At 47.7% G+C, this 15,244-nt stretch overlaps 1 protein-coding gene across 1 annotated transcript in view; it reads right to left on the bottom strand.

The window, feature by feature from the left end:
- LOC119386673 (uncharacterized) overlaps positions 1–14,872 on the bottom strand; it is a 34,867-nt gene extending 19,995 nt beyond the window's left edge. Inside the window, exons 1-2 of the mRNA XM_037653963.2 lie at positions 14,727–14,872; positions 10,945–11,084 (exon numbers count right to left, since the gene is read on the bottom strand). Of these exons, the coding sequence (XP_037509891.1) occupies positions 10,945–11,084; positions 14,727–14,846 (260 nt within the window). The 5' untranslated portion in view covers positions 14,847–14,872. The remainder of the gene's footprint in view (positions 1–10,944; positions 11,085–14,726) is intronic.
- Positions 14,873–15,244: the final 372 nt, after the last annotated feature.

Raw genomic sequence — 15,244 nt, 5'->3', positions numbered from 1 at the left:
CCTAAACATTCCCGCAGGAATGCTTTTAGCGGAAGAAGTTTTATGTGAATACTAATTCTGTGCATAAATCGAGCCTGTCATCATATTTATAGCGCTATATCCTTTCAGCCGCTGAATGTGTGGCGCGAGTGCTCATATACTACACGGACAATTTCCGATCTCTGTGTTTGGGCGTGTTTGGGTCAAGCGTAACAAGCGCATTTGCTTCAGTGATGTCACATAATTTTACTTTATGAAAATAGTAAAAAGCTGAGCAAAGCGTGTTGCTGAGCTAGCTGGTTCATTACTTGAGAAAAATAGGTATGTTGCAAAAAAGACCGGGTGAAGTGAAGACACGTTTTGACGTTTGAATGTTTCCAAAATCAACTAGCCCGCTGACCATCTTTAACGAACTGACAAACACGTGTTTGCCACGTGTTTGTCAGTTCGTATTTGCACTTCGTTGCCGTCCATTCTGTGACATACATATCTTTTTCAAGTAAAAATCTCGGTCATTGATTGCTTCCCACGTGCTTTTAGAAACAGTCGCATAAAATTATTGTTATGGCACGTGAAATACGATGAAAAATGCGGCTCCAACCTGGTGTACGCAAAGTTTTCACGTAGCGACATGTAGCAACAAGTGATGCATTGAAAATTTGACGAACACCCTTCTCAAACGGCATGCCCATAGACATGCTGGGGGGATCGCACACCATTGTGGTAGGCTGAGCCGTGCTTTCAAGAAGGGAGAATTCCAATTTTTTTTCGTCTCTTCAACCTCTACCCCCCTCCCTCCCTTCCCCTCGTTCAGCGTCATTGTCGCGAAGCTCGCTTGACAAAGCAGGGTAGGGCAGTCGTCCCGACGGAGGGGCAATCGTAGCTGCGGGAGCAGGTTTCTTTCACTCCGACCAGCAGAATTCTTCAAGAACTGCGGTGTGTGGACATGTGTGGTGGAAAGTCAAAATCGTGCACGAGACGGATACGCGGCAGGATTCCGGCATTGTTTTCGGCAGAGATCACCGCAGCGAGAAACCAGTGGCCCCCTGCTTCAACGTTGAACTCGCTCACCTCATATAAGGCCACGTGTTCACTACTGTTACGTGTCATCAGATTTTTGTTCTCTTCTTATCACGTATTTTCTATTTACCATCGTGTATTGTGCATTCTGATATGGTGCGCTTGCATTTTTTATTCGCTCGTGTTTTTAGCGATCCAACAGGCACACGTGAGTGGTTTTTATGCACGATTCCTTTCTGTTACAATCTTACCTTTAGATTAGGAATGCGCACGTGTCTATCTTGTTTAGATGTAGAGTTCATGGGATATTGTGGTACCGCTCAAAATGTTTTTCGCGTCGCGTGCAGTTTATCCATCTTTTTGGCCCTTAAGTTATCACTGAAAAAATTGCAATTTCTGCTTAAAGGATAACGCTAATTTAATTGCCAGTCATGTGTTGCGAATGCCTACCGTTCCTTGGTGAATTTAATAAACGTCGGGGGGGGGGGGGCGAGGTGCTCCTCTGCTCGTAATTAGCTCACGCGTATACACAATCTTCTAGTCTAGTTGCCACTCTTAATCTCGCTTTTTCGGCAATCCGGCTAACATTGTCTTTCTGTTCTTCGGGTCCATCTTTAATCCTACTTTAATGCGGCCTTCGTTTACATCTCCAGAATTTTTTTCCTGATTCGGCACCGTCGTTACTGAAAAGCGCGATAACGTCCGCAAAACGCAAGTAGCTAAGATATTCTTCGTTAATCCTTATTCCTATTTTTGCCCGTTCTGGTTCTTTCAATATTTATAGTGAATGTGCCGCGAGTAAGGTTGAAGGTTGTAACTCTTCGCATAGGCGTGCGCACAGTGGGGCAGGGGGGCGGCCGGCCCCAGTAGTCACCTAAGAAGCGGTGGGCGTAAAGTCTGCCGAACAGGGAGGGGGGGGGGGCGCCGCAATGAACCTTCGCCCCCCCCCCCTGAAGGGGAACCCTGCTCACGCCTGTGATTTTGCGCCTGATCCTATTCTCGATTAGGATTGTCCTGCTTTCTTTTTTGAGAATACGGTGGCTGTGGGGTTGTTTAGATGTTGGCTACGGTATCTATAGATGTTTAGATATTCCTTTATGGCATAATTATTCCGGAACTGCTGGCGTGTGTTCATATCTGTGAATAAATTTGTGTTTATCACCTTGCAAATGTGTTGCTCCTTAATTTCTCAGACGCATGCGTATTTGGTGCAGCAGGTCTTTCATCAATTTAGTTGTGTTAGAGACAATATTGACTTTTGTTCTCGGCCTTGCACGGTTCGACAGAATTGTGGGTCTTAATCGCAAACTAAGACATCAGTGGAGCAGTCGTTCTAATTAGGCAGCATTTTTCGAATATGGCACCAATGGTAGTCGATGAATGCCGTTGGGCCGCGAATAGCCTATTTTAGCGCTGCTGACTTACAGTACAGTAACCACAGTAATACCGAACTGCCGTGGTCGGCACGCAGCCATTTTACATTATAACACGTGATCAGCCTGCCTGATCAAGTTACTTTACGCATCGAGCAACTACCGCCGGTGTCCCCATATACATTAGTTACGTGCAGACCACGACGGTACAGTACTACCGTACTTAGCGCACGGTAAGCCAGCACTGCTAAAACATAATAACTGGTGTAAAAGGTCACGCCGGCGGCTACCCGACGTCGGCGGGGCCGACACCACGCGAGCATCGGCTAGCATATATAGGCCCAATGACGGCTTGCCATCATCGGCTAAATAACGGCAGGCCCGTCTCGGACCGACGCTGGCTAGCCCACGTCGGCCCGAAGCCGGCAAGCCCGCATCGGCCCAACGGCGGCTAGTCAACGTCGCGCTGACGCGGGTGAAAGTAGCGCGAGCGTGAATTGCCGACGTGGGGCCAATATTGCTGCCGTCATTTGCCGACGTTGGGCCAAGATCGGCCCAATGGCGGCGTGCTGCCTGGGTACGCACAACTTCCGCTAAAAAGGAATAAGGAAACCGTTAGCCCAATAAATGGCGTCCGCCTTAGCATAGTCACACCACTGTCACGTGGTACTTTGTGGCTATGAAATGTGGTGAATATACTACCACCTCGAACCTTAGCAAAGAGTAGCTAATAAAGTGCAGTGATACAACATATCGACGCAACTAAAAGGAAGGCTTCTTTCTAAACCTCTGTATAAGAGTGGTATGGTGAAGATGCAATGAAACTATACTACCACATCAAAGCTTAACGAAAAGTATATAATAAAGACCAGTGCTGCAAGATATCTGAGAGACTTGCAAAACATAGAAATGTGTTAGCCTGACGAAGGGAAGGCCCCCAGCTTGGCTGTTTCATCGGTGTCTGCGAAGTGGAGCTGGTTGAATTTTTATGTGCTAGCAATTGTAGGAAAACTCTCGGCGGGTTTTTGCTGACGCCGTCATATACCGCATAAAGTCCACAGCTACAATATCGCCCAGCGCATCGTATGTTCTACGCGCTAATAAAGGAGCTGAGGCGTTCGAGAGTCATCTCCGCCGAACAAAAGGCGCATGCGATAACATGGCACCGCGTGTGCGAGGCCTGCCGTCGATCGCTCATCAAGCAGAGATGAAACGTCCCGCCGTCTTTAGTAGGCGAAAGAAGCATAAGGGGGGTGCCTGTGGAGGGCACCTCAGGAACTGCGAATTTCGATCATAGGGGCGTGGTCGCGAATGCTGCCGCGCGCACCATCTCGACAGACATCAGTATACGTGGTGTGCTCTCACCGATTACTTCGCGTCGAGACGACAGACAGCCCGGAAACCGCTTCAGCCAATATTTTAGGGGCGAAGCACTTTAGAGTCTCTGCGTGTCGGCGGGCATCGTCGTGTCCTGTCCATTTGCTTGAGCGCAAGACAGGGCGCCATCGCCTCAGCACTCGCCGTGTGGCGAGAGAGGGCGAACGGCGCGCGTAGACTACGGAAACGCTATTTCTGCGGTGAACGCGGAACTACCAGCTCGCAAGGAACGAGAATGCGCCCGCGAGAGACAGCGCCGACGCAGGCAGCGTATGAAAAAGTTTCTTGAATGAAAAAAAAAATTGGCCGCGTATCTGCGTGCTTCGCTGCAAATGTCGTCGAAAGACGATAGCCTTCTGCCATTTATGTTTTGCCTTGCCTCAGGCAGCGCCTCCTCTATGTTGAATCGGCCGCATCTGGCTGCGTTACGTTACGGCGCTGCGTGAGACATGGACGCTGCGTTTTTTTCGTTCTTTCATCTCGTTACTCATCTTTCTATTTATTTCTCTTATCTCTATAATGTATCGGTTTCCCTATATTTCTTCTTTTCTATTTATTTCACTTTCAAGCTCTTTTTATAGTTATTTCTCTTTCTTTCCTTCTCTCTTATTTTCGCTCTCTGTTTCTGTGTTTTTCGTGCTTTCTATTTCGCTCTCTTTCTATGTCTCTCTATTCTCTATCTCTCTCTCTGTTAGGGGCGAAGCACCTTAAGGCCGAGGCTTGTCCGGCATCTGTCCGTGTGTCCGTCACGGCACAGCACCGAGTGAACAACAAAAAGGTTGACAGAAGGTTAACAGAAGGTTAACAAGAACAAAAATGTCACAGATTCGCCGCAACGGCGAAGCAATGAGTGCGATAGCCACGAATTAAATTCCAGGCGAAGAACGGCAAGCAGCTCGATACTTTCAGCGCAGCGCTCGAACGCAAAAGACTCACGAAAAGAACACACACAGGACGACAGCGAACTAACCACGGTCACAGCTCGACACTTGCAGCGCGCTGCTGAAACACAAGAAAGGACACTCGAAAAGAAAGCACAGGTATCCACAGGACGAGCGCGACCTAAGTACTGGTACGGCTGTTGATTCTTAGTGTTTGAGCAGCGCGCTACAACCCAACGCTCTTAGTCTTGAGAAGTGCGGAGCTTGGAGTGAGCCCTCCGCATCTCCTGCCGCGCGGTGGCGTTCGACGCATTGTTTACTCCGCGTTCCACATCGTGACTGGGTACAAAAATGGGCCCCTTTTTAGTGCGCGTCTCAAGGGCAGCTTTCAAACAGAAGGAAAATGTGGGAGCGTTGCTTTAAAGCGCGCCTTTCGGGCAATCTCGTGGGTGATAGTGCACATGCTGCAGCACCTCCCAGCTCTGCGTGCCGTTAGCGTTAAATGGTGTATATAAATAGCTCTCCGTTGCTACGCTGAACTGCCCGGAGGCGCGTGGTCAAATTGTTTAAAGCTGCGCGCTGCGGAGCAAGGGGTCGCAGGCTCGAATCTCGGTGGTGCCCTTCAAAAAATATTTTTCTTCTGATTTATTTTTCTTGGTGGTTTTATTTACATATAGATACATGTACATACACGGGACATGACGGCGACGGCAAACACCAGCCGAGTGTGTCCGTATAATTGCTATCGCAATAAAATCAAAAGGCAAAAATACTGTAAAAACACCGACATTTAAGCGCCCTTCAATCAAAGCACATGACAGCACAATGCGGTCGCCAGTGAAAAACACGAAAGGGCGCATAAGCGCGTTCAAGACCACACATTCTCTTTACCTCAGCTGCTTCCTCCACAGCGCAACTTTTCGCTGACCACGACGACCCCCAGCCCCTCCTTTACTATAATGATATCCTGCAATACATTAGGCTGAGTAGACGCACTCTACCCCCACATGATCCTAAATTAGATAAGGCACCGCAGGTCGCGTGGCCGTGGCGACGATTACAATCATTATCTTTCCCAAATCGTTATATATTGTCCAAAATAGATCCTTCGGCGTACAATCCGCAATGTAAATTCTCTACCCAGACGGCCACCTTATTCCATATGGTCTGGGAGTGCCAAGACAATTTCAATATGTCAGCCAAACATAATCCTGCATTAGTCGAGTGGGAGGCGACCCTGTCCAGCTTTGACCCAGGGCAGCAGCAAGCCCTGGTCGACAGAGCCCGGACGGCGGCAACAGCCAATGGTCTTCCGGACTAGGAGGTCCAACCACTAAAGACTCAACTTGTTTGAAATAAATGTTTTATTCTCTCTCTCTCTGCCATGGATGAAAAACCGAACGCGAACGCACTCGTGGAAAATGTGCATATAAGCGCGTTCTAGACCCCACATTCTCTTTTGCCATGGATGACAAAACCGAACGTGAACATGCTCTCGCCCGCGAAAGGCAACCCGACGCAGACAACAAGCTACTCCGGAGGCGAGAGCTTGGGAAGCAGCGGCAAAGCGGAAGCGCCGACAACAAGCTGCTGCTCCAGAGGCGAGAGCGCGTACATCGACCTAGCAATGCGATTGCTCAAGGCGCTTTGTTGGGCTAGTTGGTTATGATCCATGAGACTGTTTGGCGTAGCGCACACCCACAAGGACAAAGAAGGACACACACACACACAGCGCTAACTTTCAACTAATGGTTTTATTTTTGATCACACGTGTCCTTTTTATACAGCAAACAGGCGATCGATAAAACCAAGAAAACATGTAATAGTACAGCATTGACCGCGTGCACGTCATCACTGATCACATCTGCACCCACCTTCTTCAAAGCGACATTTCAAGATACCTCTTTTCTTTATCGGACAAACCTAAAGAAGGCGCACTCACGCATTTTTCTTTCACTTTTTCAATTTCAAATGCCTCGATTATTTCCCGGGTTGTTTTGTCTCGAGCCCTATATAGAATACGAGTGCTCGCAAACTCTGGAACGCAACCACACCTTTGGCAGTGAATGCCCAGGTGGCCAGACACAGCTTTGTTGACATTATACGAGTGTTCTCTGAGTCTCTGGTTTACACACCTTCCGGTTTGGCCAATATAGACGCGTTCACACGTGAGAGGAATAGAATACACTACTCTTTCACTGCAATTTACAAACTTTTCGCGGTGCTTGATTGTGCACTCGCGCTTCTCTTTGCTGTCCGCATTAACCTTTTTGCACATCCTTTGCAGACGTTCGGGAGCGGAAAAAACTACGTCCGCACCGGACTTTCTCGCTATCCTGCGCAAATTATGCGATATGGCGTGCATGTAGGGCACCACCGCAACCTTGGTTGCCTTAGTGGCGGCTGTCTGATTACTGGTGTTCGCTCTGTCTGATTACTGGTGTTCGCTAAATTGCAGTGAAAGAGTAGTGTATTCTATTCCTCTCACGTGTGAACGCGTCTATATTGGCCAAACCGGAAGGTGTGCAAACCAGAGACTCAGAGAACACTCGTATAATGTCAACAAAGCTGTGTCTGGCCACCTGGGCATTCACTGCCAAAGGTGTGGTTGCGTTCCAGAGTTTGCGAGCACTCGTATTCTATATAGGGCTCGAGACAAAACAACCCGGGAAATAATCGAGGCATTTGAAATTGAAAAAGTGAAAGAAAAATGCGTGAGTGCGCCTTCTTTAGGTTTGTCCGATAAAGAAAAGAGGTATCTTGAAATGTCGCTTTGAAGAAGGTGGGTGCAGATGTGATCAGTGATGACGTGCACGCGGTCAATGCTGTACTATTACATGTTTTCTTGGTTTTATCGATCGCCTGTTTGCTGTATAAAAAGGACACGTGTGATCAAAAATAAAACCATTAGTTGAAAGTTAGCGCTGTGTGTGTGTGTGTGTCCTTCTTTGTCCTTGTGGGTGTGCGCTACGCCAAACAGTCTCATAGCAATGCGAGATTACGAAACAAAGTACAAGAACAACCCCTTCGTTCTAGTCCGGTGACTATAACGTAGACATGATGAACAACGACTGGCTTGTGCAGTATAAGACCTCTCGATACGCTCTACGATGCATTTCCTGACTGGAAGCAACCAGCAACCTTCAGGGGGACGTGCATAGGGCTTGTCTTTGCCAATTTAAGGCTAGATCCGATCGAAGAACCATTGGCTCTATATTTCACGGACCACAAAGCAGTAATACTGAAGGGAAAACGGAATCCACAACTCAACACGGCACACCATTTACGACCAATAAACTTTGTATATGACACCGCTTTGTCAATCATTTACATACGTGAGTGGGCAATGTCACGGGTTATTTACGGTTACAGCGAACGATCCCTGTGCTTCGCCCACTCATCATCGTTCACTTCGTGGAGATGCGGTGATTTTATTTTCTCTTTCTTTCTATAGCTGCCCCTCTCTCTCTTGGTGAACCAGTGGTGAGTAGTGGGATTTGCCTGATTTCTGTGGCACATATCCGTTGATGATGACACTTTTCTGATAGGCCGCACAAGTAACACCAACTTAACAGCTTCATTCTTAAAATGACAACTAACTTGAAATTACGTCGCTGTAAGGAATTCACACTAGCAGAGGAAAAGAACGCATCTTGTTTCACATATGACATTTTAGTGCTGGCTTGGTTCATCTCGGCCCCTCCAAATGACACCTACTATCCGGGCTCTCACGAGTAGCCAAGAACGACGGCATTTTGCGAGGTAAGGCCGTACACGTGAAGCGTATCTCCCGAGTAGTTTACATCCAGAAAAACAAAGGTAGCGTCCCGTAAAGGCGCACGCATGCGCAGATTGCCCGGAGTATTCCTGCGACACGGTAACGTGAAAAATTGTACGGGCAAACTAAAAACCTCTTTTACATTATAGCGATTCGTCTTACGGAACGGAAGGATCGGCGCACAGTTTCTCGTTGAGTTGGCGTATGTGGTGAAATAGTGAAGAAGACGAGGACAGCAGCGAGGAATGCGACACGTTGCGGACAAAAATGGAGCGCGCGGTGGTGGCGGCGAAGAAAGAAAAGGAAGAAGAAGCAGAGAGCTGGCAGTAGTGGCCACGGAAGGACAGCGTTCGAGAGGCCACGTTCGTGAGGGCTACCCGGGACAACGGCTGGGCAGCCTCCTGATGGGCCGCGCTCCTGCGGGCGCTGGTGACCAAGGTGTCCGAGTCCCGCCCGGTACCTGGCCGGTTCCTGCCTGTTTCTTTCCTGCGCTTGCTGGTTCCGGTCTGCCTGCCTGAACGCGTGGTCCACCGCCGCTCACCCGCTGTTCAACTAGCCGCGGCGCTACGTCCCGTCAATCTGCTGAGACGGTCGACCGTCGGCCTGCTGTGCTGCAGACCCGGGACGTGAGGAGGACGTGAACGAATGTGAGCGCATCACCCTAGGACATTCCACGTTAATTGAACTTTTCTTTTGAAGTGTATCTTCGGGGATATCTGTTGTGCGTGTATTGTCTTCGAAGGTTGTTTCTGCTTGATAATATATGTTGTTGACCAGCCTTATCGTGCACGGCTCCTTCCTTCACCGCACCGTACATGAATCAAAGTGACGGTCCGCACCTTACTCTTTACAGCGTATAAATGTTTCCGAAAGACTACATGACATTATCTATGTTGACGTTAATCTTTATGTCATCGTGCAACGCTACAGATCGTCAAGATGTGCTATGTCATCACGACGTCATCGTGGTGCCACAAGATGACGTTATGATTTGACATCATCGATTGTACAGAGGTGAGCCGATCTCGCAGGCTTCTGCGTACAACGTGAGATGAAGAAAGCCTTTAATGCCTCTGATCCGGGAAGCAGTGCAACACAACGTTGCGTAGGTGGGAAAAAAGTGCGGCCAAGATGCCGCCCGGGTACAAGGACTTCGAGCCGTCACCTGACGCCATCATCATCGACGGAGGGTGGGACGGGACAGGGGTTAATCCCCTCTTCCCCCCGCCTCGCCCGGAGGAAACTACCGGACCTTTAATAAAATTCATTCATTCATTCATTCATTCCTTCATTCATCTGCACTTCGCGAACACTGTCGAAACATCGAAGCTGATGCCCCCTTCGTCAGCTCACCCTCTCATATTTACGCATACCTTATTTGTTCACCCTTACGAACGAGCTTCGCCCTCGCCCTTGGTGCGCCACAGCCCTTCCTCTCCCACAGACCTTTCTCTCTTACCGAGTCCCAGTCTAGCCACGCTACAAGACCACATGAGCAGCGCTACCTGATCACGGGGCCTTGCGACTCGACTAAGAACAGCTTCACTGTTAAAAGCTTTCGGAGGGGAGGGGGGTCAATACAAGAAAAAAGATCACTTGCAGCTTCGCGCCGTCTTAGCCGAATGCATGAACGACATTGTGATCTTACAGCAGTGTTGTTATGGTGGAGGTCTTCCGTGTGTCCTAGATGAAAAATCATCATCATCATCATCATGAACCAGCACGCGCTCAGTCGCCGCCCACGCAATCTGTACAAAGTGAACATGACAAGCTGCAACTTGCGGCCCCTAATCAGGTTTCGCCGCCCATGCATTTCCTTGTTAATTTCGAGTGAACCGGTGTGGTGAGTAGTGGGATTCGCCTGATTTGTGTGGCACATACGTACTCTGGAAGTTTTACAGCAGAGTTGTTGGGTCTAGGTTTGCCTAGAGGCATAGAGAGAAAGAGATAGAATTATAAAAACTAAAATAAAAGATAAAAAGAGAGAGCAAGCATAGCCAGTATAGTGTAGTATAGCAGGTGGTGAGAAAGAGATAGATGAAAGGATAAAAGCCCATCCAAGTCAGCACGAGCTAGATGCCCACCCGCTCTGCTGTGACCCATTCTTGCGTGACTTAGTGCAAGTTGTGCTGATTTTTTTCTTTTGCTTGTGAAAGTGAAGTAAGGTGAGTATTTGCTACGTATGCTACACTTCCCACTTCCCCACAACTACAACTTATGCAACGGAAATCTACAACAGGAAAGATACGCTGGGAAAGCTGCGTGATTCACATCATTCGAAAGCGACTTGTCACGTGCTATTTGATTTTGACAAGTGCACTGATGTTGTGTTTCTTTATTGAAACGAATACGGGGGTGTCTCTTGCTTGCGTAATTGCAGTGGAGGCAGGTGATTTTTTGCCTTAATTTGCGGATTGGCTTTCGTTTAACATATACAAATAAAGTCCGGAAAACGAGTCAATAGAGCTTTGCTGTAAAACAATATTTTACGCCCACTCTACTATGGTGTCTGGTGAAAACAGGCTGTCTTACTTACCCAGATGACGGCAATGAGAATTCGTAAGTGCCAGTATGGGTCTCTGGATCAATGCCCAAACGTTTTGCAGCCAGGCACTCGAATATGGTGTCGTTGTCCGAGTCTGAGATGGCCACAGCGTATGCAAATTGTTCCATTGTCTGCAATGAAAAACAAAATATCAGGCAAACTTCCATATAGTTGAAGTTCGGCCCTTTTGGTAGGACGCAATGGTACGAGAGAGGAAAGAGTAGACGGAAATAGGGATATTACGACACAAGCTAACTTGCACATTGTCTTGATTGCCAGTGAATGCTATACACGGTGGCTGAACCACTGTGCACCAAGATTAAAAAATCCCAACAGATTCCACGCATTGTGGGAATTGATCTCATGTGAAGCACTGAGCAAGTGGCACCCGACGCCGGCTTTTTCGCTTCGAGCCGAACGTTACGAGGTGCATGGAAGTCTTTATGTAAATTTGGTATATGTGCGCACATCGTGGGCTTGCCAGGCACATCAACTACACTGGCATGTAAAGGTTACCTCATGGTCCGACGACAAGTCGATACTCACAGCAGAGTAGAGACGTAAGTTTTATCGCAATGAAGTGCGCACGACGATCTGATAACGCACGTAGGTATAGGCAGCGTACAACGGCGTATTCGAGCAACGCTTGACTGTAGCTTGTGTAGTCAATTTTTGTTAGACTTGTGTAGTGTCTTTTTCCTAAGACGTTTCAGGCACTGGCTTCGCTATGTGGTAGCATACTTCACTGCCATGCAGAATGCTTGGATTTGATTCCCGCTCGAGCTGTAATTTTTGTCCTTTGCTGCCATAAAATTTGTTTTGCTTATCAACAACACTGTCAATGCCGGCAACCGGATTTTAATACCGGACCTTAATACCTTCACATTAAGATTTCCAGTCCATTATAGCTTTTCCTAGATCGATAGATACTCTGAATCACCTTTGGCGCATACCCGTATAGCACTCGTTCTGTATACGGTATGTGCAACAGGTTCCACACGTGAGTGCGGGAAAGAGTGTCATGTAATACGCGGCGGGGAAGGTATGCTGTTAGGTCATGACCCGTGAATCGTGTTCGCGATACACTTATGTCGTCTTATGCCAATTATGATTCATACAAAGTTAAGGAGATGACCACGAGAGCGCCCAGACGTAGGCGTCTAGATAGATATGTAGATGGATAAAAACAGTCAAAGTGGCTTTGATTCGCTAAGCAGTGCTTCGCTTTAAAAAAAGAGCACTTGCGTTACTAGGAGAAACCTAACCTATATTCAGAGGCAGAGAACAGCGCTTTGCGATAGGTGGCGAGACACTAGAAGTTGTAAAGGAGTACGTCTATTTAGGACAGGTAGTAACCGCGGAGCCGAACCATGAGAGTGAAATAACTAGAAGAATAAGCATGGGTTGGGGCTCATTCGGCAAGCATTATCAAATCATGAATGGTAATCTACCACTATCCCTCAAGAGGAAGGTATATAACAGCTGCATCTTACCGGTACTTACCTACGGAGCAGAAACCTGGAGACTTACAAAGAGGGTTCAACTTAAATTGAGGACGACGCAGCGATCGATGGAAAGGAAAATGATAGGTGTAACCTTAAGAGACAGGAAGAGAGCAGAGTGGGTCAGGGAACAAACGGGGGTTAAGGACATCATAGCTGAAATCAAGAAGAAGAAATGGATATGGGCCGGGCACGTAGCACGTCGGCAGGATAACCGGTGGTCATTAAGGGTAACTGACTGGATTCCAAGAGATGGCAAACGCGTGAGGGGGAGACAGAAAATTAGGTGGGTAGATGAGATTATGAAGTTTGTAGGTATAACGTGGCAGCAGAAAGCACAGGACCGGGTTGATTGGCGGAACATGGGAGAGGCCTTTGCCCTGCAGTGGGCGTAGACAGGCTGATGATGGTGATGATGATGAACCTATATTCTCTGCAGAAAAGTGGAGTAGGCACCAGTACTTTATAAATGTGAAGCATTTCTTAGTTAACCAGAAGCTTTGTCCATTCAAAAACTGACATAAGAAGACATGAGTGTATGGCTAACACAATTTACATGTTATGGCATGAATAACTTGATATGCCTGTCACGTACGTCATGAAGTCCTTTCCTGTAGGCACGTGCGGCTCATGCTCCTATACCACGGACCCTTGAATGCAGGTATGCGACAGAAGTGATTCAGTGTTTACATCAATTCAAAACCGGCGAGAATGCACATTGGAAAACTTGCGCGATAACGTTAAATGACCATGTCCTACAAAATGCGGTACCGGCGTAGCTTGCAATAGTGCTGCAAAGCTGGATCCTGCAGCGGAGCTAGTGTTCGGACTCTGGAGGAAGAAGCTGCCATCCCAAGCCTGTGTCCCACCCCCGCTTGAACGACATGACAGGTCACGTGACTAGTGCTACGTGATTCTTTTTCGCGGGAACATGTCACCTGACTGGTGTGACGTGATTATGGCAGGATCATGCCACGTGTCTAGTGGGACGTGATTTTGGCTCACGTGATCAGGGTTACGCGTTTGACGTGATGTTCCTCCTGTTCCTTCTCCTTTTTTCTCTATTTCTATTTCTCGCTTCCTCTTTCTTTTCGTCTATCTTTCTATATTAATTCTCTTTCTTTGTTTTTGTTTTATTTCTTTGTCATCGTCCCTGTTTTTTCTATCTCTTTCTCTATCTGTCAATTCCTTTCTCTGTCTTTTTTCTCTTCCCTTTCTTTATGCATTTTTCAATTTCTTTCTCTGTCTTTTTTTCTCTTCCCTTTCATTATCTTTACGCATTTTTCAATTTCTTTCTACCTCTTTATTTTTCTCTCCATCTCTTCCTCAAACTCGCTTCTTGCTCTTCTGAGTTATTGCATCCTACGCCAGGCATACCACGCCGGAAAAATCGGCGTAGCAGAAGAGCGCACGCCGGGCGCAAGCGTTCGGAGAGCGAAGCAGAAGATGGAGAAGACGAAAAGAGAGCGCGCCGGCATCATGATGATGATAGTTGATGATGATGATCATGATGATGATAGACTACCTCCTGTTGCTCAGGTCTGCTTAAAGTGTCGATAATAAAGATTTAGTTGTGATCTATCAGGAAAAGGGCTTCGCGTCAGCTGTGGAAGAAGGCCAGAACTTCTGGGGTATATTGTGGAAGAAACAGCACGATCACAGCATGCATGGTGAAGCTGCCAAACGGGTCCACATTACAGCTACTATGCCCTCCTTAAATTTGCTTCCTGGACTCGGACGTCGTTTCGTCTTTTCTTTGCATATATATGTTTCAAAAGTTTGAGGGGTGTCGAGCGAAAGCGGGTGGACATGAAATAAGGTACCGAAGAAAAATAATTATGGTGTCGCGTGTCTCCGGCCGGCGCGCGCTCTCTGCCTCTGCTATGGTTTTACTGCTTTGGCGCGAGTGTCCTTCGCGCTACGCTGCCTTGCTTACTAAGAACCGTGAGCCAGCGAGCCAGCGTGGGGGGGGGGGGGGAGATGCCGAGGTGAGGTTTGACGACATGCACTTAGCAGACAGTAAACGGGACTGTGGGCCTCTCGCCAAACTGTTAACAATAGAGACGCTCCTTCAAGAGGGTAAATGGACGCAATGGCATTCTATTTATCGGTGTGTTCATGTAACGTCTATTCAATACAGTTAATCTTATTTGTAATTTACGACTTCGCAGACGTGTCTTTAATTGCGCAGGAACTGACGTTTCTGGATTGAAACGCCCGCTCAGTATTTTGGCATAACAATGGGATAGATATATCGTGAAAAGTGTTTACCCGGAAACCGTCTGGCGAATCCCGGTGCAATTTCATGGGGCCTCCTGGAGAGCCTAGCTTGCAAACGGCAGTGCCTGCGAGACAGACGACGACGAAACCAAACACGACGTGCTTTTCCATCCTTGTGGGCAACGGATAGCTGTGGTTTCTGGTTGTTCGGCGCTGTATTTAAAGCGGGAGCATGGATGTAACAAGAAAAAACGCACATTCTTGTGCACACGTAGATGACCTATATATATATATAACACGGTGACTTTTGCTCATCAGTTAACATATTAGTGTGACGGAGCAAGAGACGCAATATGCAGCTTTACAAAGCGACGGCCCCCTAGGCAGCCTGACAGCAAGTGAGCCAGGTTATTATTTTCAAAACTGTCTTCCATACCAATCTCGCGCTAACGCAGTATGAAACAACGGTCACGGGACAGGGGCGGAAATGCAATTGTTTTGCTAAATTTGTACATCATTTTTTGCTTATCCGTTCCTGAGGATGTCATACCAGTGCATAGCACAAAGCT

The sequence above is a fragment of the Rhipicephalus sanguineus genome, chromosome 3, assembly GCF_013339695.2.
Source record: "Rhipicephalus sanguineus isolate Rsan-2018 chromosome 3, BIME_Rsan_1.4, whole genome shotgun sequence".
In the NCBI taxonomy this organism is placed as follows: Eukaryota; Metazoa; Arthropoda; class Arachnida; order Ixodida; family Ixodidae; genus Rhipicephalus; species Rhipicephalus sanguineus.
This window is presented reverse-complemented; position numbering and strand designations above follow the sequence as displayed.